The sequence below is a fragment of the Ischnura elegans genome, chromosome X (assembly GCF_921293095.1).
Source record: "Ischnura elegans chromosome X, ioIscEleg1.1, whole genome shotgun sequence".
Classification (NCBI taxonomy): domain Eukaryota; kingdom Metazoa; phylum Arthropoda; class Insecta; order Odonata; family Coenagrionidae; genus Ischnura; species Ischnura elegans.
In genome coordinates this window covers 114,503,271-114,527,643 of record NC_060259.1, presented here as the reverse complement: position 1 = coordinate 114,527,643, position 24,373 = coordinate 114,503,271, and the positions used below count along the sequence as shown (strand labels likewise).

The 24,373-nt window shown below is 37.7% G+C and overlaps 1 protein-coding gene across 1 annotated transcript; it reads left to right on the top strand.

Moving 5' to 3' along the window:
- The first annotated feature begins 5,505 nt into the window (after nucleotides 1–5,505).
- On the top strand, nucleotides 5,506–24,373 carry LOC124170763 (glycerate kinase). The gene is made up of 4 exons (XM_046549705.1): nucleotides 5,506–5,546; nucleotides 5,641–5,826; nucleotides 18,496–18,765; nucleotides 23,243–24,373. Exons 2-4 carry the CDS (start codon nucleotides 5,661–5,663, stop codon nucleotides 24,316–24,318), a joined length of 1,512 nt encoding a protein of 503 aa, XP_046405661.1. The 5' UTR covers nucleotides 5,506–5,546; nucleotides 5,641–5,660; the 3' UTR covers nucleotides 24,319–24,373.

Genomic DNA, 24,373 nt, shown 5'->3' with positions numbered 1-24,373 from the left:
AAGCGAGTACAAAAAACCTTACCTTACTAACAGATAATCACGATCTTTCCAGCGAAGATACATCTAAGAATCCGTCATAAACCGCCAGAAAATTATCATTATAGCCTATTTTCCGAAAATAGATGAGTTTGAAATACTTTTAGTTAACTTGTGGAGCTACTGCGAATTGAAAATGATCAATTAGTCTCAGAAACGATGCTCTCACAACTGCTCATGCAAACATGTGAGCGATTCACAACGTGGTCCTGAAGTGAGTGCCGGACCAGTGCCGGACTACCTCCTGTGTTGCCAAATGTCCAGCATCACGGCTCGTTAGCTTAAGAAGGCATTGAAAGCACCCATTGTAGTTGTGGCCCATAGCGTTCAGTTTGCACTACCTACTGGCAATAGTTGTAAGCTCTGGATGCATATGACGGCAGTGAGTTGCACGTACACCCCTACCACCCTTACACTCTACATGATGCACTTGTGTTTCAATGCAGGGGTTACAGATTTTCAATGGGTACCTTTGTTTTCAATCATTCTTGGCTGGTTGTCGTATTCTATAGGTTGTCGAAACGGCCTATATGGCTATGCATTTTGCGATGGGCGTTTAATTATTACGTATGAGAGTTTGAAATAATGCTTGTATTGATTAATGGTGAGCTCCATGGATCCACGTTTGCGACGATGAACATACATGAATGTAGTTTTGATTTCAAATTACTTTTATGTTGATGCTCAGTATGTTTATCACCACGAATTGGGATTCAACTGATGTTGTTTATGAAGCTGAAGATTATTCGTGATATTTCGATTGCTCTTAGGCTGCTATTATGGATGGAATAGCATCATGCTATTCTTCGATATTGCAACCGATGTTGCTATAGGCTGCTATTCTGGATGGAATAGCATTATGCTATTCTCCGTTATTGCAACCGATGTTGCTATAATATAGCGTATTGCAACGCCTATGCTATTTGGTATTCAGAACGGTTGCAATTCGTGTTTTTACTACACCGGAAGACGTAATTCTCAGAATAGCATAGGCCCGTAGCAATTCACTATTCTGAACGGCGAATTGCAACCGGTAGGCTTGCTATAATATTACGCGGTCTTTGAGGCCGAGCTATTCGGTATTGCAACCCAGAAAACGTGCGCATTGCGATGTCGAATTGTTTTTCTGAGGCTAAAGTAACATAATCAAGTATTGAAAAATGGAATAATAGCCAAAAATAAAATGATACCTGCTTTATTTTAATTAAATAATATAAGCATAAGTGATGAATATTTAACTAGTTAGGTGAATTGGTTAGAAATTAACATTCGAGCTTAATATATGAATCTCAAGCTTGCTTCATCGACAGTACGAAAACAATAACAATTAATGCAAAGAATTACTACGATAAGCCCAAATTTTCCGTGTTTTATTCATATTTACAACTCATAATTTTATTTCATCACTTGACTTGCTACTAAAAATATCCTCAATGTAGGCTATCAGGTCGATTCTTGAAAATTTTCAAGCTTGTGTTAACACACTAACTCGCCAAATATAATACTAGTTATAGCTTTCAATGAAAACCATATATTACCATATACTTTGATCAGCCGTTCATTTCCTCAATTGGACAGTATATACAAATACATGCAACGAGTCGAAATTATTTTCCCCACTATTCGCTACCTTCTACAATTAAAACTTAAAATTTACAAACTTATAGCACGGGCAGTCGACTTGAATTACTTGCTTGACAACAAAGGATTTCTCCGAACACCAATAAAGTTTCCGAACAAATATGATTCGCCACAAACGTTTAATGGAATATCCATTACATCATTAATGCAATATATATCATGTGGAATTCAATACAAATTGTTTCCTCTATAGGCAAGTAAGTTATTCACACAATTAAGTTTCAGTATATCGGCACAGTTCAGGGTCTATCAAAAATTTCAGTGAGCATATTAAAATCAGCTGATACGAAAACAATAATAAGTGACACAACAGCACTTTCCACACGATTCACTATTGTTAGATTCACTTTTTCACAGTGGTTCCATCCATCCTCAAATTCACCATCACATCCCTCTGCTTTTTCCAAATCTGCAGCTGAAATATCAATACTATTCCATCATATAATTACATGAAAGCACAGCGGTGACGTTGCCACCTACTTCATTTCCTAAACAGAGAATGAATACTGAAATTAGGGAGTCATATAATATAAAGCTAGTATTAGAAACGAAAGCTTCTAGTTGATACAGTAAAGCTATATCGTCACGATCAAAGCAATAAAAGTTGGTACATATTTATTTTGACATGCAACGAACAGACAGACTTCGAAGCCTAAGACAATTACGAAGAAAATCAAACATATTTAGGTTTCAATGATTATTTCGCATAACATATATCTCACGATAAAGGACCGATCGGATATAGGTAAATGATTCAATATTTATGCCCGATAAATCATCATTATAATGCCCCGTTCACATTACCATCTTTCTTAACCAGCGTAAGATGACGTCAGAACCAACGCGCGTTCACACTCAACCATGGTTAGACCCTGGCGACATCTGATGAGTGGTAGAGTAATTCCAAGTGAAAAATGAGTTGACAAGAGCGAATAACTTGTTGGAAGGAAATATAGAATGTGCAGGGAAAAGTTCTTGTGTTAATTGCAATGATATTGATGATGAATTTAAACATATGTGCATTTTATGAGCTGCTTATGAATTAAAAATTGCATTCCAGCGTCGACAATCATTGTTCCTTGCTACGTAGAAGGTAATTCAAATGTGTTCGTCCAACTAATCATTTCATCCATTCAGAAGAATGAAGAATGAAAGCGAATATTACTGATAATTAGGTTGATATCAACAACATATACTACTACTTGCCCTTGATTCGGATGTGTCGACAAATCATTGATGTAGGTGAAGAAAATCGAGGACCTAATCTTGAGACTTGAGCCTCAATTTGAGACACTTGTGATTTGAGATGGAGATTCACTTTTCGCTGCATTACATTCTTAGCTATTATTGTTTTCTGACTTTGACAAAGGACATGATCCACTCTGATGCTATACCGTAAATTAAAACTCTTTTACCTCTTCTTCAAATGTGGACGAATAACTTGCAGAAATGTGACGATTGTTGAAATTTAACTTATGAAATAAGAGAGAGAACGTGGTAATTTTTGCGATATGTGTTATCACCCGACGTTTCTTAATTTATTTTCTATCGTTACATCTGACTAGCCGTTAGCCTGATACTTTATATTGATATGGGAAGAACTTTTGTTCAAGGATGAACATAAGTGATCTTTTTCAAACTGGGACAAAGAACTCTTACCAAAACATTAAAATCATTGTGACCTTCGGATTTTTATTATGGTAGTTTCGCACATTTTACTTAATTCTAGCAAAATATTAATATAGATTATTCAATCTGTCCGTAACAATACAATACGAGCTAATAGCTAATTCACTACGAACTATAAAGTATATCGCATAACTTAAATCAGGTTTAACATCTCATACTATACAACACATTACGGAATGAATCAATAGTGCTTTCCTTTGAATTAATTCTGACGAATATAATTCAACAATAACGACCGTCTACTCTTCGAAACTTTATTTTCTGTTTCTTTCCTCCTATCCCACTTCGTTGCTGCTTCGCCTTCTTCTTTTTCTAACCAGCTTTTAACCAACTTGCGTTCACACACGCATGAACTACCGCCAACCATGGTCGGAAAACGGTGGTCAGAATCCCAACCACGGTTAACGGGAACTTGCGTTCACACCTCGTTTTGTAACCATGGTCGGGGCTAACCGGCGTAAAAAGGACGTAGTGTGAACGGGGCATAACAGTAAAATTATGACCTAACCCACCTGTCTGAAGCCATTGTGATATTATCAAAACAACAACAATCAGCTGATTTCCTAAACGAGATTTTCAAAGCGTATTATATAAATCCACGGTTTAATATAATTTTTAAATGCAAATGAAGCAATTATTTGTAATTGCAAGTCAATATTCCATAAAATACAGAAAAATATATAAAATATCTTCTCCCTCATTGGTTGCGCAAACTGTTCAGAAAGTTTTTCATACGGGAAGGGGCGGAGCTTCCAAATAGCTCGCGCAAGAAATAGCATGCTGCTATTCCGAACAAAATTATTACTACGCTTCATTCTGAATACGGGGTCGTTGCAATAATGACCCGCAGAATAGCATATGCTATTTTTTGCAACGCTTATCCAGAATAGCAGCCATAATATAGCGTATTGCAACGCCAATGCTATTTGGTATTACGAACGGTTGCAATTCGTGTTTTTACTACACCGGAAGACGTAATTCTCAGAATAGCATAAGCCCGTTGCTATTTACTATTATGAACGGCGAATTGCAACCGGTAGGCTTGCTATAATATTACGCGGTCTTCGATGCCGAGCAATTCGGTATTGCAACCAGAAAACGTGCGCATTGCGATGTCGAATTGTTTTTCTGAGGTTAAAGTAACATAATCAAGCATTGAAAAATGGAATAATAGCCAAAAATAAAATGTTATCTGCTTTATTTTAATTAAATAATAGTAGCATAAGTGATGAATATTTCACTAGTGATGACTAGTGACTTTCACAGCTGATACGAAAACAATGATAACTGACACAACAGCACTTTCCACACGATTCACTATTGCTAGATTCACTTTTTCACAGCTGTTCCATCCATCCTCAAATTCACCATCACCTCCCTCTGCTTTTTCCAAATATGCAGCTGAAATATCGATACTATTCCATCATAATACATGAAAGCACAGCTGTGACGTTGCCACCTACTTCATTTCCTAAACAGAGAATGAACACTGAAATTAGGGAGTCATATAATATATAGATAACATTATAAACGAAAGCTTCTAGTTCATACAGTAAAACGATATCGTCACGAGCAATACAGTAAAAGTTGATACATATTAATTCTGATATGCAACAAACAGACTTCGAAGCCTAACACATTTACGAAGAAAATCAAACATATTTAGCTTTCAATGATTATTTCGCATAGCATATATCACACGGTAAAGGACCGATCGGATATAGGTAAATCATTGAATATTTATGTCCGATAAATCATCATTATAACAACGAAATTATGACCTAACCCACCTGTCTGAAGCCATTGGGAAATTATCACAACCACAACAAACAGCTGATTTCTTAAATGAGATTTTCAAAGCGTATTATATATTTCCAAGGTTTAATATAATTTTTAAATGTAAATAAAGCAATTATTTATAATTTCAAGTCAATATTCCGTAAAATACAGAAAAATATATAAAATATCTTCTCCCTCATTGGTTACGCAAACTGTTCAGAAAGTTTTTCATACGGGAAGAGGCGGAGCTTCCAAATAGCTCGCGCAAGAAATAGCATGCTGCTATTCCGAACAAAATTATTACTACGCTTCATTCATAATACGGGGTCGTTGCTATAATGACCCGCAGAATAGCGTATGCTATTTTTTGCAACGCTTATCCATAATAGCAGCCTAGACTGGTATAATTTGTATTCATTTCAATGTAGCCTGTAATACCAATAATAATTATATCTAATAATTAATTAGGTAATACCTTCAAATTACTCATTTCAGCGTATTATTTTATCAGAAAGATGGGATCAAATTTTGACCTCAAATCCCTCGCTACTAAGCTGTTTCATTCAGGAGTCTCGTCCGTTTTACCTTACACTTTGGTAAGGAAGGAAGTTACAAGGAAAGGTTCGATCCTCAATATCAAGGGCAGTCAGTACTTGCTTCAAAAGAACTGCTTTTTGGTTGGTGAGTAACTCATTTTACTTCCGAGAAAGTTAACCATATTGCCTATTAAGAGTGAGCTATTTGTCGATCAGTAAAAAAATAAATGTTCCAATTATCTTGGCTTGATCTTGCTGGGCAAACATTTGAAGATACCTCTTATCCTGAATAATTCTCAAAAGATTCCAGAGAAGAATTGAAATACAATTTCTATAGAATTTTAAAGGAGGTTTTCTTATTTTCCACTTGTTGGAGATATGGCATTTATCGCATTACTTTATTTCTTATGGCAACCCTTCTGTTAAGGTTCAAGTTGCTGTGATGGCTTCCCACCCTATGTCCATTTCTATAAATCTTGGCGATCTTGGAGATTTTAGAATTATGAAGTGAATGGTTATTAAGAATTATGTAGCGATGTAACGTTAACCAACTAGGACCTTATTGGCATGAAAGACAATCTACTCTTTAAATTATGATATCCAATGAGATAAAAAATGATGAATTACACAAGATGTGTATGCACTGCCCCAAGCTAATCTGTATGAATGTAACAAGCAAACTCTGTGGCTGATTAGGATGTACCTCCCCTTAGACCCTGCTAAAATGCGTGAATAAATATTCATGTGAAAGCACAAAGTTCTTCTTTTTAATTGTAACAAAAAAATCATTTTTATTTGTTAAATATTTTTCTATTCTTGTAAAGGAGTATTAGGAGTGAATATGCAAATGCATGTCTACGAGTCCCAAACGAGAAAGAAGTTTGAGTTGTATTTATCGTAAAGTGTAGCTCTTTAAAAATTTTACACAGGAGAACACCCCATTCTCCAGAGGGGTATTACATACTCCTCAGACACAAGTCATGACCCCTCCCAAGTTTGATGCTGAATACGCCCCTGATGGAAATATCAAATCTTTGAATCAGTGATAATTATCGATGGATTGTAACTTTCACCATGTTATTTCCAATTATCTCAGAACAGGTACGAAAAACAAGTTGCATCTCATCTCCATCACAATTAAGGTTGCACTACTTGTACTTTTATGTGTTCCTGAGACCAACTCATGTCAAGTTATAATGTTTCTGATGCACAGTGTTGCTGTGAAGTCGGAACTTGCCACTTTAATGACTCCAAAAAATATCAAGCTCTGTTTGCAATTTGTAGAATTATTTAATCTCAACCAAAAGAATTGGCATTGGAGCGTTTATGTCCAGTTTGGCTTTTGCCATATTCGCAGCATGAGCAGTAATGGTGATGATTCAGCAATGTCTTGAGCGTCTCACGGTGATTCAGAGTTAAGATCATTTGAGTTGCACAAAAGAAGAAAATTATCTATGAGAGTTCGAGGAACAGTTTAGATACTGTGATGGGGTGGGGAGTTGTGGGAGAGTAGGGGAGGGTTTGCTGGAAGGGTGACCTTTTTCCTCATGGCGTGGGAAATCTACCATTCTTTTCTCCCTTTTCCACCTCTTCACCACTCTTTACCTCTCAGTCCAACCTCCACCTTTCTCTCCTCTCTCTATCTATTGTCCACGTTTCAGGCAAGACGCCTCAGAAACCTACCATAGCCTTCGGCTGCAATACGAGGCCAGGGTTGATGTGTCTCCTCAAGCTGGAGTACATCCAAATTTTATAGCCCAAAGAAGGTTGGTTTTATGGGGTTGGGGCTGGTGGGGGAACCTGGGAAGAGACCCGTTTCTCTCGGGTCCTCACCACGGGTATGTTCTCTGTTTGTAGGAGGGGGTGTAGATTGCGTCACCTGCTGTGTGCTGCACACAGGTGTTGTTTGGAGGGTGGGATGGGGGAAGATGTGGACTTTTCACTTGGCAGGTACACAGATGGAAAGACCCGGGAAGCAGGTAATTGTGGGGGAAAGGGAAAACATGTTACACACGAGTCCATTCATGCTTCATTGCACATTCATAAGTGATACATGTAGTTTCCTTCATCAGAGAAAACGAAAGGCATTGATTGCGATTCGTTTCCCACCATTAGTGTATTCATAATATACAAATTATTTGGTTTTAGAAATACCGGTTTTTAGACGAATGGCAATGGTCAATTTTATCCTCATTTGAAAAAGGCCAGATTGGCGCCCATGCGATGCCTCTCCAGGTGACGTCACAGGGACCTAGTTTTTATACGAGTAGATAGGAGTTTTACATCGCCTGAGATTACCAATGCATGCATGAGGCACAGAGCTCAGGGAAACATGTCTTAATAATCACCTATCAAAGCTGGCTAAGGTTGGAAAGTTTTCTTCGTTTGATAAGGTATTAATAATCCTTATTTAAGGCAAGCGCTACCTGCTAGCAGGGTAGTCTGCTACCTGTTAGCATCCTACGTCGTATCAGCGCTCAAAGCCTCGCCCCAAGGTCACCTCACAATGCGGCTGCGGGAACCAGAATGACGTCACATGGGGTTTTCCCAGCATTCATTCGTAGCCGTCGTGTTTTCGTGGGCTTGAAAATTTTCACTTTTCATGTAATCGTGAAAAATAGATATCGTCATTTAAAAATCTAAAAGCATGAAATACGTACTCCAGGGGTAATAATCTTTCGATTTAGGCAATAAAAAAATAATAGGAAACCACCCTATCCACAAGCTCTCCTCCCCTTATGAACACACATTCAAAGCTTATCATGAAACATGCCAAGTGGCATCAGTTAAAGTACACACATATAGAATGTTTTAAGGCAGCATCAAAAGTTGAATTAAAAAAGCCTGTACCCTTTAGTGGGCAAGTTATGGCTGATTAGATACTGCACTCATGTGTACCGCTTTTCTGGTCATGAAAACTTCACAAACTGGAGGTAGAGGAGGTCGATTATGTGCTTGTCCTATTTCAAGTTTAAGTATGTCTACTGTGTTCGCAGGTATCTTTATGAATGTAAACTGTATTCTTGGTGACATGGGCCCGTGGCATAGCCAGGAATTTCATTCAGGGCGGTTTAAAACCAGGGGGTAATTCTTGAAAAACAGAGTACTAAGAAGAGGATTTTAAAAGAATTTTCGCACTTTTGGTATTGTAAAAGACTTCATTTTTCAGAGATTTTTTTTGAAACTTCATGATTTTTAAATAGGTATTTTGTTTTACTTTATGATGAAGCTGTGTTTGTAATTGTGTTTATTATATTTTGGGGGTGGGTCTGCCCCCTTCCTTTGCCACTAACATGGCTAAAAACGAAAAGGTTTTGAAGAATATGTCGGAATTCATAGTTTGGTATACATGCGTTAAAATATTACAATACATTGATTGCATTGGTATCAGTGACGTCATGGCAATATTAGCAGTGCCGGAACGCATTTTCATTAACCTTTTTTTAAGTGAAGTATTAATCTGTCTGTTTTTTATTACAAGTTAGTGTTAACATTTTATAACAAAAAAATTTATTTTGGTTACGAGTGCATAAACAGCACACTCCCAATTATCCTGGCTAATGATGGGAAGAGACGGCACGAATAACAGGAAAAAACGGATAAACCAAACTTCTATTTCTTGTACTGTTCATAATTTACGTAAAATAAACAATATATAGTATTTATGCAGTTATCCTGTTATTTTAGAGCGGTTCTGGACTCATTGAGAGCTTTATTTGCCAGTTCGCGATCTTCTTTGCGGCGATAACATGGTTGTACTCGTGTTATTAATGCTTCATATATGGCCTGGTTTCGAAAACCAACATCCGTGGCTGAGTGATTACAGATACAGAAAATTGGTTTGCACGAATTTCTCAAAAACCACTGCTCGACGTCAGAAACTACACTGTTAGGCACCACGCCATTTAATCACGTCTCGCACAAGTTGCCCGGGTTGCAATTGCCGCGGGACGCATATCCGTGATCACAGAGCACGGTCGCGCACTGCGTGGCTTGGAAAACAGAAACACGGTGCACCCGTGAATGCAGCTAGCGCGCAATCGCTTCCGTTTTACGTAGGGGATTCTAACGGAAATAATAAGCCTGGTGTATCCTCGCATTAATGCAGTAACTCCGATGATATTGCGTCCGACTGTAAAGATCGCGGAAAATTTTGAGCGAGAGTGGAAGTCATGCACGGATATACCGCATCCGGATAATCGGGAGTCTGCTGTAATTTGAGGCAGCAAAATTGATAATGTGTTATTTGACTATGATGTCTTTTGTTAATCAGTGCTGGAATGGCATTCCGACACCATGGCACCACTGATTGGTATCATGATGAATTATGTTCAGGTTATTCCACCTAATATCCCATAAGATATTAAATACTGGCGTGATGGTGTAAGTTGAAATATAATTTTGATAGTTCCATTATTATGTTAAATGCTTGTGCTAAATGGATTAGGAATTAAGTGCCACGTATTATAACTTCAGGTATAAATCATTGCTGAGTTCTTCCTTAGTAGCAGCGGTAGAGTTGTGGGAGGTTCGAATCCGAAATTATAATACTTTTTTCACTTTTTAAAGGAGATATCCTGAACATCAACATAATCTATGCATGTGACTCAAGAAAAAGTTTCTACTGAATTTTTTAAATGACTGAATTTATTTAACTAAAAGTAGCCTCTGAGGTAATCCGCATTACGAAACTTTTAATGTCAAATTAACTTCGGAGCGGTAGTGCCGGAAAAAAAAACAAAAATTCCAAAATGCGTTGTCCAGGGAAAGCAATTAAGTCAATGTAATAGGCAATTCCAGTGTAATCCGCCCACCTAGAGCATAAGCATGGAAAAGAATCTATCGAAAGTCAGACATCAAGTTTGCCGTAGTTAATTGCCATAGCATGAAAAACAAGGGCGCAAAAATTGAGCATAAATTTCAGGATGCATACATGTTCTTTGGAACAGAGCGTTGAATTACAGAGGATATATAAGTGACAGCGAAGCTTTTCCTCCAGCATATAAAACAGGCAGAAGCAATTTACGCGATAGGACTGGTGGCGGAGTTTTTCTATCAGGCAATCCGCCCACCTAGAGCATAAGCATGGAAAAGAATCTATCGAAAGTCAGACATCAAGTTTGCCGTAGTTAATTGCCATAGCATGAAAAACAAGGGCGCAAAAATTGAGCATAAATTTCAGGATGCATACATGTTCTTTGGAACAGAGCGTTGAATTACAGAGGATATATAAGTGACAGCGAAGCTTTTCCTCCAGCATATAAAACAGGCAGAAGCAATTTACGCGATAGGACTGGTGGCGGAGTTTTTCTATCAGGCAATCCACATTTACACAGCACTGCCCACGAAATTACCGGCAATGAAATAGAAAGAGTATGGTCTAAAATTAAGCAACAAAACAAATGGAGTATACATGTTTGCTCATTTTATAGACCTCCAAACTTCGAAGCTGATATTATTTACCAATTAGAAAATCAAATACCCGCATTTACTTTGAGAGACAGCAAATGCTGAAATAATTATTAGGGGATATTTTAATCTCACATTTCCAGGTTGGTATTCTTACACTGCAAACTGAATTCAAAGAGTAGGGAAATTAGCATGATCCTACTTAACCTACTATAGTAGGTTAAGTAAGTAGCAATTCACTCACTTGCACAAGTAGTAGACAAGTCTATTGGAGGAAATAAAACATAAGGCCTTTTAGCAGTAAGCCATCATAAGTTGATGAAACAAATCAATATTATTGACATCATGTTATTTCCCAAATTTTTTTGAGACGAAGAACTAGAAATTTAAAATCTATGATTATCGATTGAATAACAATTATTTTTATAACAAAGGGCCATCAAATTGAATTAGAAAATACGAGTCTATCTGATTATTTTGTGAGAATTTTAATGACTATGTGTAGGAATGACACTCAAAAAGGAGATAATAATAATAATAATATTTTTATTGGTTCCCAGAGACGTGTCTAAGCCACGTATGGAACAAGTCACAAGAATAGTACATACATGAGGTATTAAAAAATAATATTTAAGGCGAGAAGGATAGGTACAGACATAAACATAAAAGTAACATTTTCAAAAGACAGGTTATAAAGACATAAATTCATCCACTGAATAACAGGGATTGTCACATAAATACTGATAAAGTTGACCTTTGAATTTGGAGAATGAATCTAGCTGTTTAATCTTTAGAGGTAAACATTTGAAATATTTTGACCCAGCATATATGGGGTTTTTGCTGAACATGGTTGATTTATGTACAGTAACTCTTAAATCACTACAACCCCTTGTGTTATAGTTGTGGATATCAGCATTGGTTTTGAGACTGTAAAACTGCTTATTTTGTTGAACAAAGGTAATTGCAGAAAAAATGTATAGGCAAGGTAGCGTAAGAATCCTTAAGGATTTGAAATAGGGCTTGCAGCTGCTTCGCCTAGGAATGTTTTTTATTATTCTAATGGCCCATTTCTGGAGCCTAAAAATACGAGTAGAATGGTGGGAATGGCCCCATACTGCAATCCCATACATCAATCGACTATGGATATATGCATAATAGACTGAGAGTGCAGTAGCAGTATCAACCAGAGGGACAATTCTTCTAAGTAGGTAACAGCCACTGGACACCTTTGTAGACAGTTTATCAACATGAAATTCCCAAGATAGTGACTCATGAATATATAAACCTAAAAATTTAGTCACAGAAGAGGAAATAAGGGAGGATCCATTTAACCTTAGGAGAGGAGAAGAAGTGATATTTCTTTGATAGGTATGAAATTGAATGAAAGTTGATTTATCATTATTTATAAATACCCTATTATCATTGCACCAGTCACTCATAGAATTTATGTTTCTTTGGACTACCGTAGAGTCTAAGTGCTTATTAGAGGTAAGGTGGGTTGTGTCATCAGCATACATGTACACTGAACCACAGTCGAAGTACTTTGGAAGGTCATTTATGTAGATGAGAAAAAGGAGGGGGCCCAAAATAGATCCTTGGGGAACACCTCTGAAAATTGCTAAGGGAGTAGAAGTTATATTAGTATATGACTCAGCAGAGTAAATCTGTACCACTTGTGATCTTTCACTTAAAAAGGATTTTAACCACTGATTGGCAATTCCAGAGACTCCATACATCTTAAGTTTCCTCAGCAGTATTTCATGATCAACAGAATCAAATGCTTTCCTTAAGTCAAAGAACACCCCTGTTATATGATTCTGCTTATCAAGTTCTAAGATGATATCATACAGGAGTTTATATATTGCTGTTTCAGTAGATCTATTTTTTATAAAACCAAACTGGGAATCCGTTAGAATCTTAAATTTATTAAAGAAAGAGAGTAATCTATTGCACATCACTTGTTCAAATATTTTAGAAAACAGGGAGGGAACAGATATAGGTCTATAATTGTTCATGTTGTGTGGGTCACCACCCTTCAATACTGGGATAACTTTAGCAACTTTCAATCTATTGGGAAATATTCCAAGTGACAGAGATTCATTAATTAGATGCGCTAGTGGATGGATCACAGACAATTTGGCATTGCCTTTTAATAAGGAGCATGGAATATCATCATAACCTGCGGAGTGTTTTTTATTTATCTTTTCTATTATGGTATCAATTTCTTTTACATCAGTGGGCTGAAGAAATATTGTATGGTCATAGTGTGACCGATGCAATGATGAAGACTTGTTGGTCTGTTGTTGGCTAACATTCTTAAAAAGTTCACAGATGGAAGTCAGGAAGTTATGATTAAATAGATTTGCAATATCATTATAATCAGAGACCATGGCGTCGTCATGATGAATGGCCTTGATTTTAGACCTATCACTGTCTGTGCAAGAGGTGGCATTCTTAATTAGTGCCCAAGCAGATCTACTTTTCTGATTAGACGAATTGATAATGGATATATTGTACTTTCTTTTGGTCTCACTAATTAGGTCAATATGCATCTTCTTAATGGATTTATAGTATTTCCTTTGGGACTCCGAGTTGTTTGCTTTTAGCTCATGGAATACTCGTTTCAATTTTTCAGATGAAGTTCTGATTTCATGAGTAACCCACTTGCACTTTGTTTTTTGAGGCCCAGGGGATTTCATAGCTTTCTTTGGGAAGCAGACATTAAAACAGTACAAAAATGTGTCAAGAAAATTACTAAATTTTACATCAAAAGCGACATCAGTAAAAACACAGTCCCAGGATTGCTCCTTGAGTAAATTTTGAAATTCAATTTGAGCTTGATGTGAATAGCACCTTTTATATTGAATCACATTGTGATTACAATTGGGGTCGCCACGGACATGGTACATGGAAAACTGAGCTCTGTGATCTGAGAAGTCTACGTCCACATTAGAACATCTGGAAAGAGGTATAGTGGAAAAAATGTTATCAATGATTGTTGAAGAGGAACTAGTAACTCTAGTGGGTTCACTTATTGTGGGTGTTAGGTTAAAAGTCAGTAAGCTATCTACCAGATATTTCTTGTTTGCAGAATCACAGTTCATATCAATATTAAAATCACCACAAACAATGGCATAAGTTGCAATTTTAATTAGAGCAGGCAAGACTTGAAGAAGGCGATCCATGAAGACAGAAAAATCACCTCCCGGCGACCTGTCGATGCACATTATTGATATGACCATATCTCCATATGTCAGCAACGTCACACAACCTTCAAAGTCCATCTCCAATGTACGATTATTTAAATTTAGATTTGATAGTAATTAGCCGAAAAGACACGAAGATACAACTATTCTTACCTCCCCTGATTATTTCTTCACTGCAAATGAATCTGTTCAGAAATGTGGTAGCGTAGTCATCATTTTAATAACTTTAGTCGTTTAAAAATTTGGAAATAACTTTTTCTTGAGTCACATGTATAGATTATGTTGATGTTCAGGATGTCTCCTTTAAAAAGCGAAAAAAGTATTATAATTTCGGATTCGAACCTACCAGAACGCTACCGCTACTACCGTGCACAGTATAGACCTACTCAGCCACGGAGCGACGCATTGGTCAGAGATAAACCATGAGTCCAAATATGAATCTAAAGAGAGGAATATCCTGCCACGGAGCCCGAAAGAAAACACTCCGACGGCCCTACGTGAGTGTGGACGTGAGTTACCCAAGTGCATTCCATGGGATAATCATAATTCTGATTGGACTCCTGCTCCTGCAGTTTGACTCTGGCTTCGGTAGCTAGGTCGTGTCCACCTCCGTCCTCGTCGGTACTTGGTGGCATATGAGTGCGGGATCCAGGTCGCTTTAAAGGCCAACCTCACAAGTTTTCACGACCCAGCTCCATCAGTTAAGTGGGACTCTGGGTGTCTACATACTTTTGAAAACGATAGTACCTAAATGGACAAATTCCAATCTAAGAATCATAAAATATTAGGTGTTGGCATGAAGGTGTTAAAATATCATTATGAAAGTTTCAAGAGTACATTAAATGGATTAGGAATGACATTCCAAGTATTCATAGCCTCAGGCATGAATAATTACTGATTTACCTACTTTCTTTCAGAGTGTTGAAAATTTACCTTTGTCGGAGAGGCCTGCTTTTTGAGAAATTTGAGGGATTTTCATGTCTTACCGGGGAAAGCTCCATCACAAGCAATGTTGTAAAGTAAACGCATCACTGATTTTACCATAATTATCACATTTAACTCAATGGAGTAAGCAGAGATACAAAGGCAGTTTTTTTTCAACCTCCATGGGTTTATGAATAAAAGGAAAAGGGAAGGATTAAAATTTTTTTCATATTTAAAATTAGGCTCACTTATGGCTACCTACTAGAGGTGTACCTCAAGGCTCCATTTTAGGTCCTCTTCTTTTTCTCATCTACATTAATGATCTCCCCTCTTATTTTAATGGTGGGACAGTGGTCATGTATGCAGATGATACGGCACATTTACTGTTCTCTAAATACTTCAACCATGATGAAGTGCAACATAATATCAATGCAATGAATACGTGGTGTGTTGATAATAGAGTTCTTGTCAATGAAAAAAAATCTACTTTAATACAATTTCGTACTCCTCAGAGGAAAAGAATTTGTACTCCTCTTCTCAGGCTAAATGGTAAAATTTTATGTCCTTCGGCTGAAACCAGGTACCTAGGTCTATATGTTCACGAAAAATTATCTTGGGAAGTGCATATAGACAATCTTTGCACCAAAGTGGCAACTGGTTGTTATTAATTAAGAAGAATTAAAGCTCTCTCAGATATTAAAACAGCCCTTTTGGTCTACCATGCTCATGTTCATAGCCGATTGAAATATGGAATAGTAGTTTGGGGCCATTCTCACCATAGTACGAGGCTTTTTAAACTTAAAAAATGGGCCATCAGGATCTTAAGCAACACTCCAGGGAGAAGTAGTTGCCGGACACACTTTAAATCCCTAGGAATACTAACGTTACCTAGTCTGTATATATATTCTACTGTTATTTTTGTCTGTCTCCATAAAAGTTTCTTTGGAATTGAAATTAATGCTGATGTACATAATCATAACACCAGAGCGTCCAAGGATTTCAGGGTGGTCACTCATAGCCTCACCCTCTTTAGTAAAAAACCCCTTTATGCAGGGATGAAATTGTTCAACTGCCTCCCACATAAATTAAGGGAAACAAGACCCTTTTCACTGTTCAAATCCCAACTGTATAAATACCTCCTCAGTAATTCCTTCTATTCTGTGGATGAATTTATTTCGTTGAAGTGGAATACCTGACTGGTACTTTGTATATATATATATATATATATATGACCTATGTATATTTTATTTTCCTGTATCTTGACTTGTTCTATACATGTAACCACATGTCCTGGAGCTAATAAATAAATAAATGAAAATACTTTTCGACAGAATTTCCTTGGTGATTGAGGCATTGGTGATGCCTGTGGACAGATTTTCCTTTACCTTCTTCCTAGAATGTTTCCACCAATGACTTTCAATGAATTTTACTGTTGTCCTTAAGCTCATGGGCCATTTGAAAGTGCTTCCCTCCAAGTCATATTTTCATTTCAGCAAAGAGATGGAAGTCACTTGGTGCTAGGTTGAGATTACACTGCAGGTGATAAAAAATGTCCCATTGAAATTCCTCAAGGGGCAGCTTGGCTGCACTGGCGATGAGAGGACGGGCATTGTCATGGATCAGAACAGTTCCAGCAGTCAGCATGTCTCTTCTTTTGCTTATTGAATGGCTTTGCACTTGTGGCATAGTATTTGACATTAATCATCTGCATTAATTGTTATCCCATGCTGCAAAAAAACCACAAGCAACACACTTCTTTTACTCCAAAACACTGTAGGACAGCCTTTCGTTTGTTTAAAGATCACCTGAACTGTCTTAGTTTGATCTTAGTCTTGGTGATTTTTGGAGCATCCATTCTTGTGATTGTTGCTTTGCTTCTGGAGTGTCATGTTGAATTTATCTCACATCTAGTCACAGCCCAGTCAACGCAAAAATTATGGCCACAGTGTGGCCTAATTGTGGTTCATGTGTGGTAGTTATGGCTACGGCTAGCCTCAGCTTGCCATATAATGGCCTGACTGTGGGTGACAACTGGCAAGCTGTAGTTTGGCTTGCGAAACACATATGCAACAATGGCCACTCTTTTAATTGTCTCAGGAAAGCCACAGGTGAGAAGTTTGGTTATGATTGCTATTGCTACAAGTTTTTTGATGAGTTATCAAAATGAGAGTTGGTTGATTTTATTGATATAAAGAAAGTGTGTTAAAGAAAGAAGACTTTTTATTTATTTAAAGAGAAAAGGCTCGCACATTATTTATTGATTTAATCAATACCGGCATGTTTACTGTGAGTACTGTGATGTAGAAATGTGGGGAAGATTGGATAGGCTACTGTATGTGTTGTAATGACTAAATATGTGATTATGTATACCTGTTACAGATTGGCCTATAGGCCTATACTCTATATTGCTAAGTGCAAACTACTTGGGGGTAGGTGGTGCTAACCAGAAGGCATTCTACCCTAAACGTATATTATTTAAATTGATTGTATTTTTTTTGTTTTATTAAAATTTATGGTTCACATTTAACTTTCCAAAAGTCATTATTTCTGCATTGAATGGTGGCCTTGATAGGCATAGGCAGGATGGAAGGAGGTATTAATAAATAATAGTTCAAAGGAATTATTATATTAGCATTTATAATTTGGGGTGGAGCATTGTGGCTAGCCAAAATGTGGCCATAGTGTGACTGTCCACACTAAAGCCACATTATGGTAAGCCACACTTTGGCCACAGTATGGCTGGGGTTCAAAACCATTATGGTGCCATAATGGCAACCCACTATGATCATAATGGCTTGCCACAGTACGGCCACATTGTGGCCATAATTGTTGTGTTGACTGGGAGGTTATTAAAAAATCTCTTTTATCGGCATAAAGATCATAGCATGTCCAAACTGAATCCATTTTGCAATTACATAAGTGGTTGTCACTTGAAAGTTCACTCTGACATTTAAAAAGTTTAAAGTTGCACATCATGGGCAAACATGAAATAAGGTAAATAGGGAGGCTTATCCAGTAGCGGATACAGAAAAAACTCAAGGGGGGGCGCAAATTTCTTTTTTCATTCCGAAAGTTTAAGAAAGGTTTATTTAAAATGATTATACACCTATACAAGAAAAAGCTATCTTATTGTATAAAAAAGTTCCAATTGTGGTTCTGCAATGTTTGTTAGGCAATGCAAACAAGGGGGTTTTTGCCTTAGGGTTATAAAATCAGTGAAAAGATACTACAGTTCTAAAAATTTATATAAAATAAGCCTTTTTGTTCTTTATCAGGATTTGGGAAAGCAGTTCTTGGAATGTCCAGTGAACTTGAAAAAATCCTTGGGGAACACTTAGTGAAAGGAATAATCAGTGTGCCTGCTGGTGCACAGAGCACATTTCAGCATATTGAAGATATGCTTCCAAAGCCGGGGAGTGTGCTGAAAGTGATTGAAGGAGCAAAGGACAACTTGCCTGACAGTAATTCACAGCTTGCAGCATCAAGAATTGCTGAGCTAGTAACAAGCTTGGATAGCAGCACCATTTTATTTGTCACCATTTCAGGTATTCTCTATATTTTTAAGTACATAAGAGCATTGATTACGGCTTATAACTTATAAAGGATAATTTAAATTGGGTGCACCAAAGCAAGAGAAAGCTCTGTGGCAATATCAAATGGAGGGTCCTAAGGTAGCAACCATGTTGAGGCTTGCTTGGAGGAATACATCCAAAAAATTTTCAAGGAAACATATTTCATGAAAGTTTTAGCTTACTTTCTTTCCATAGCTGCCAGGATAATCCAGTGGTGCCCAACGAGGCAAGAGGGGGTGAAAAAGCCAACTCATTGTCCTGATGCAGCCCAACACCCCACATGTCCTATGTTACCTAGCCCAACTCAAACGCCAACAATAGCTGCACTCGACCCTAAGATGTGTGTGGGTAGACCTAGCTGAGTGGTGAGATTCAATACTTAGCCAAATTAACATACTTAGAGACCTGTAAACAGTGTATGCAATGCAGGCACATGCTTGAGTGGAATGGGGACAAAGAGTCACAAAAGAAGATTAGGGAAAACATTGTCAGGTCCCCTCCAAAGCCTCAGGGCCCTTAAGTATAATTACTTATTTGGCCTCATTGGTAATTCCATTGCAAGTACTTTCTGGCTAATATAGTATTTACATCTTGTTTTTCTCAATGATTGGGGATTTAGGAATGCAGAGTATGCTATGCAAAAAAGCAATGGTAGACCTATGTATCTTATAAACTTGGCATATTATTATAATTGTTTTATGATTACACTGAGTCTAAAAATATTTGATATCGTCATGCATTATGTATGAAAGAATGGAAGACAACTCTTCATTATTACATATAACATCCTAGGAAAGATACAAATCCAATATCTTAGGCTATTTAGTTGTTGTTTAGTTTTATAAATGATTTGAATAAACTAAGGATTTTTTAGCCCGCAGCTGCATGTAAATGTAATTTTTTATCTTGCATTAATAATATATTCCCTTCATATCTATACCTCTTGACCTTCGCCGACAACGGCGTTTCAGTCACTTATTATTTTAGGTGACTGGAACGCCGTCGTCGGCGAAGGTCAAGACAGAATATAACTGGGAAATATGGGTTAGGTAACCGAAATGAAAGAGGAGAAAGGCTGCTTGAATTCTGCCCTGAGCACAGGCTGGTGGTTGCCAACACTTTACTCAAAAACCTCCTGCGAAGAAGATACACGTGGAAGATGCCAGGAGACCGTAGAAGATTCCAAATCGACTATATTCTAGTGAAACAAAGATTCATGAACCAGGTTAAGGACTGAAAAAGTTATCCAGGGGCAGATATCGATAGTGACCATAACTTAGTTATGATGAAATGCCACCTTAAATTTAAAAAAAATTGAGGAAAGCCATGAAAAACATATGGCAGGTTGAAAAATTGAAGGAGGTTCAGCATCAACTGGCTTTTAAAGAAGCTGTAGAAAAGAGAATAGGGGAGGATACGACCAATAAACCAGTGGAAGAGAGTTGGAAAACCATTAGAAGTGGTCTGCAGGCAGCAGCTGAGGAAGTTCTTCGTAAAAGAAGAGTCGTAATGAAAAAACCATGGATCATGCAGGAAGTATTAGATCTCATTGAAGAAAGAAGAAAATACAAGGCTGCGAAAACAGAGGAAGGACAGAATTGTTACAAGAGAATAAGGAACCAAGTATGCCGTAAAGCGCGGAATGCTAGAGAAATGTGGATGAAAAGTATATATGTGAAGACGTACAAAATAATCTTAAACATGGAAAAGTAGAGGCCACCTATAGGATATAGTGAGGAACCACTTTAAGGAAAGGGGCGTAAGATGTAATACCCTTAGGGACAAAAACGGAGAACTAATGATTGAAAACGAAGAAAAAGGAAAGAGATGGAAGGAATATCTGGAAGATTTGTGCAAAGGAATTAGCCTAAGAACGAATGCTATCGAAATCGAGAGGGAAGTGGATGCCGATGACATGGGACCCCCAATTTTAAGATCGGAATTTGATGCGGTTGTAAGAGACCTCAGGATAAATAAAGCGTCTGGCATTGATGACATTCCTGCAGAACTAATTAAAAATTCAGGAGAGAAGACGTTGAACCAGCTATACAAAATCATAAGTGAAATGTATTCCACAGGTGAGATACCAAAGGACTTCGAGAGGAACATTATAATCCCTATTCCTAAGAAGAAAAGAGCGGAGAACTGTGAAGACTTTAGGACCATAAGCCTTACTACACATGCTTCGAAGATACTGACAACGATCATCTATAGAAGAATAGAACGAAAAGCAGAAGAGTACTTGGATGAGGACCAATTTGGATTCAGAAAAAACAAAGGCACAAGGGAACCAATATTGGCCCTAAGACTGCTCATAGAAAAGAGAATGGAAAAGAACAAGCCAACGTTCGTTGCGTTTGTGGACTTAGAGAAAGCATTTGACAACGTGGATTGGAGCACAATGCTTGGAATCCTAAAGGAAATTGGGGTTCTATATAATGACAGAAGAATCATCCACTGTTTATACAAAAACCAAGTAGCGGTGATAAAATCAGGGCCCAGCTGTGAGGAAGCAAGAATTAGGAAAGGAGTGCGACAAGGCTGTTCACTGTCACCTGTAATTTTCAATGTTTACATTGAGAAAGCCATTAATGAAATCCTAGAAAAGGCATTGGGAGTGAATATCCATGGAGAAAAAATTAGCATGCTAAGATTTGCCGATGACATAGATGTTATAGCAGAAACAGAGATGGAATTGAAAGATATTTTGGTTAATATGGGTGGGGCAATGGGTAGATATCAACTGAAAATAAGCACGAAGAAAACCAAGATCTTAGTATGCAGCAGAAGAGAAGAAGTCAAGACTAACATTAAAATAGGGAAACAAAAACTGTTAGAGGTGGATGAATTCTGTTATTTGGGAAGCAAGATAACTAGTGACGGGAGAGGCAAGAAAGAAATTATCAGCAGAATAGCCCAGGCGAAGAGAGCATTCCACCAAAAGAGAGACTTGCTTACAGCGGGAAACTTAAATATGGAAGTAAAGAAACAATTTATAAGAACCTACATCTGGAGTATGCTCCTATACGGAAGTGAGGCATGGACAATGACCGCAGCGGATAAAGCAAGGATAGAGGCCTTTGAAATGTGGTGCTACAGAAGAATGATGAAAATCAAATGGATCGACCGAGTTAGTAACGAGGAAGTGCTAAGAAGGGTAGGAGAGAAGAGAAGCCTCATGAAAACCTTAATAAGAAGACGGAACAACCTTATAGGCCACATCTTGAGACATGATGGCCTGATGAAGACAATCGTGGAAGGGCAAGTGGAAGGCAAGAATGGAAAAGGAAGACCTCGAACAAAATATATGGAACAAGTAAAGAGAGATGTGAAAGAGAAGAAATACGTAGGTGTGAAAAGATTAGTTGATAGGAGAACTGAGTGGAGAGCTGCGTCAAACCAATCCTAGGATTGTTGACCAGTGATGATGATTAATAATATTCTTGAAGATTGGCATTGAGGGGATATAAATAATTACATTCATGTTCCACTTCAGTTACCTATGCCATGTGGTAGCAAAATATTCTGGTTGCCTTCCTTCCCTTCATATCTATATCTTCTGTGTTTGTCTTTTTCTGGCACAATTATTAGCTGTGTGCAGTTCCATCAGTAGATTAATGCTTGGGATAGAGGTAGATTTTAGTAGCTACAAGAAATCCAGCTTAATGCCAAAAATGCAATGGTGGACCAGTTTCTGCATCTATTATAAGTTTAAAAAATAAATTTTGGCTTAAAAAGATGAATTCACTCAATAAATGTTAAGGAGTCTACAAAGATGAGTCTAAATGTAAAAAAATGCAGCAATAGAAGTGTAACATAGTTAAAATGCAAAATTCCTAATTGCCAACCCAGCTATCTGAGTACTACTCCTATGGACATATGTAGCTCATAGGCCCTTTCCGCCAGTTAAGCTTGTCTTTCGTGATTGGGTTGGAAATTCCCTTTGTTGCTTGGCCTAATGGTCCACCCAGCCTGACTGCATGCCTGGAAGTTGAATGGAACAAAATCTCATTTCTTGTATAAGCTTTTGCTCTAATCAGGTGTGGCTATAGACAGAGAGCTCAATAACGAGCTGGGCCTAGGAGCAGACCCGCCCAGGCTCGGATGTCAGTGATTATGTCATGTCTTTGTTAAGCAAGGAGGGGAGGCTAAAAACCATTTGTGAAGCAATAATTCAGCATTAGAATTAAGCAGGGAAGGGAAAGGGAAAGAATAGGAGTCATAGATAGAATGAAAGAGAACAGGCCTTACTGGGAATCAAAGAGGGATGTTCCGTTTTGGGAAGGGTGACAGGCGGGATGATTCACAGAATGCTCCATATGAACCTACCTTAATGTGTAATAATAATGCCCATGAGCTATTGGTTATTTATGTGAATGCATTCCTGTCCATTTTCCTCTCATGCAATCATTCCCTCTTTACATCATGAGTTTTTGACTTGCTTTCGCAGGAGGTGGCTCTGCTCTCTTGCCCTCACCAACGCCTCCAATCAGTCTCACTGATAAGTTAACTGTCACGCAACTGTTGGCATCATCAGGGGCCAATATTCAGGAGCTAAATGTTGTACGCAAAAGCCTCTCCCTCTTGAAAGGTGGAGGACTGGCTGAGCTAGCATACCCTGCCCAAGTGGTCACACTTATCCTCTCGGACATTGTCGGTGACCCATTGGATTTGATTGCCAGTGGCCCAACTGCGGTGAATGGTGATTGCAAATTTGCACCTATGAATATTATCAAGAAGTACTGTTTAGAAGTGAAAATCCCCCGATCAGTGTTGGAATACATTAAGAATCCACCTCTTAGTAAATACCCCGATGTGGAAGCTTGTATCAAAAATGGACAATTCACTCATGTTCACAATTATTTGATTGGAAATAATTCAGCTGCACTCAATAGCATTGCTCATGAAGCTAAGAATTCTGGATATTTGCCATTTATTTTGACGTCCACTCTCGAAGCGAATGTGAGGAAGGTTGCAAAGCTTTATGCAAGCTTTGCTGTGGAAATTTGTAAATTTATATGCAGTGAAATGACAGGGGAATCCCTGATAGATAATTTGAAACATGTGTGTGTTTCAGAAAATATATTGCTTGAAAATCTGCCTAAAATAACTGGGGGAAATATCCTTAGTGATTGCAAGAGAATCTGTTTTATATTTGGAGGTGAAACGACTGTGGAAGTTATTGGAAGAGGTTTGGGAGGAAGGAATCAGGAACTTGGTCTAACCTTTTCATTATTGCTTTCTGAACTTGTGGGTCATAATTCTTGTTGTGAGCGTTGTAACATTCTCCTTCTTTGTGGTGGAACAGATGGTATAGATGGTCCAACTGATTATGGAGGGGCTATTTCTTATCCGCAGCAAGTACCCCTGTCTAAAATGAAAAATATTGACCCAATGTCATTCTTAAATAATAATGACTCTACCAATTTCTACCTTCATCTAAATGATGGGGAAGACTTGCTGAAAATGGGTCATACTGGGACTAATGTAATGGATATTCACATTCTATTGGTTGAAATGCTTTAGGAAAAGCTCTCACCTGAATCATGACTCAATAAAGTAATAATTGTGCTTTCAAACA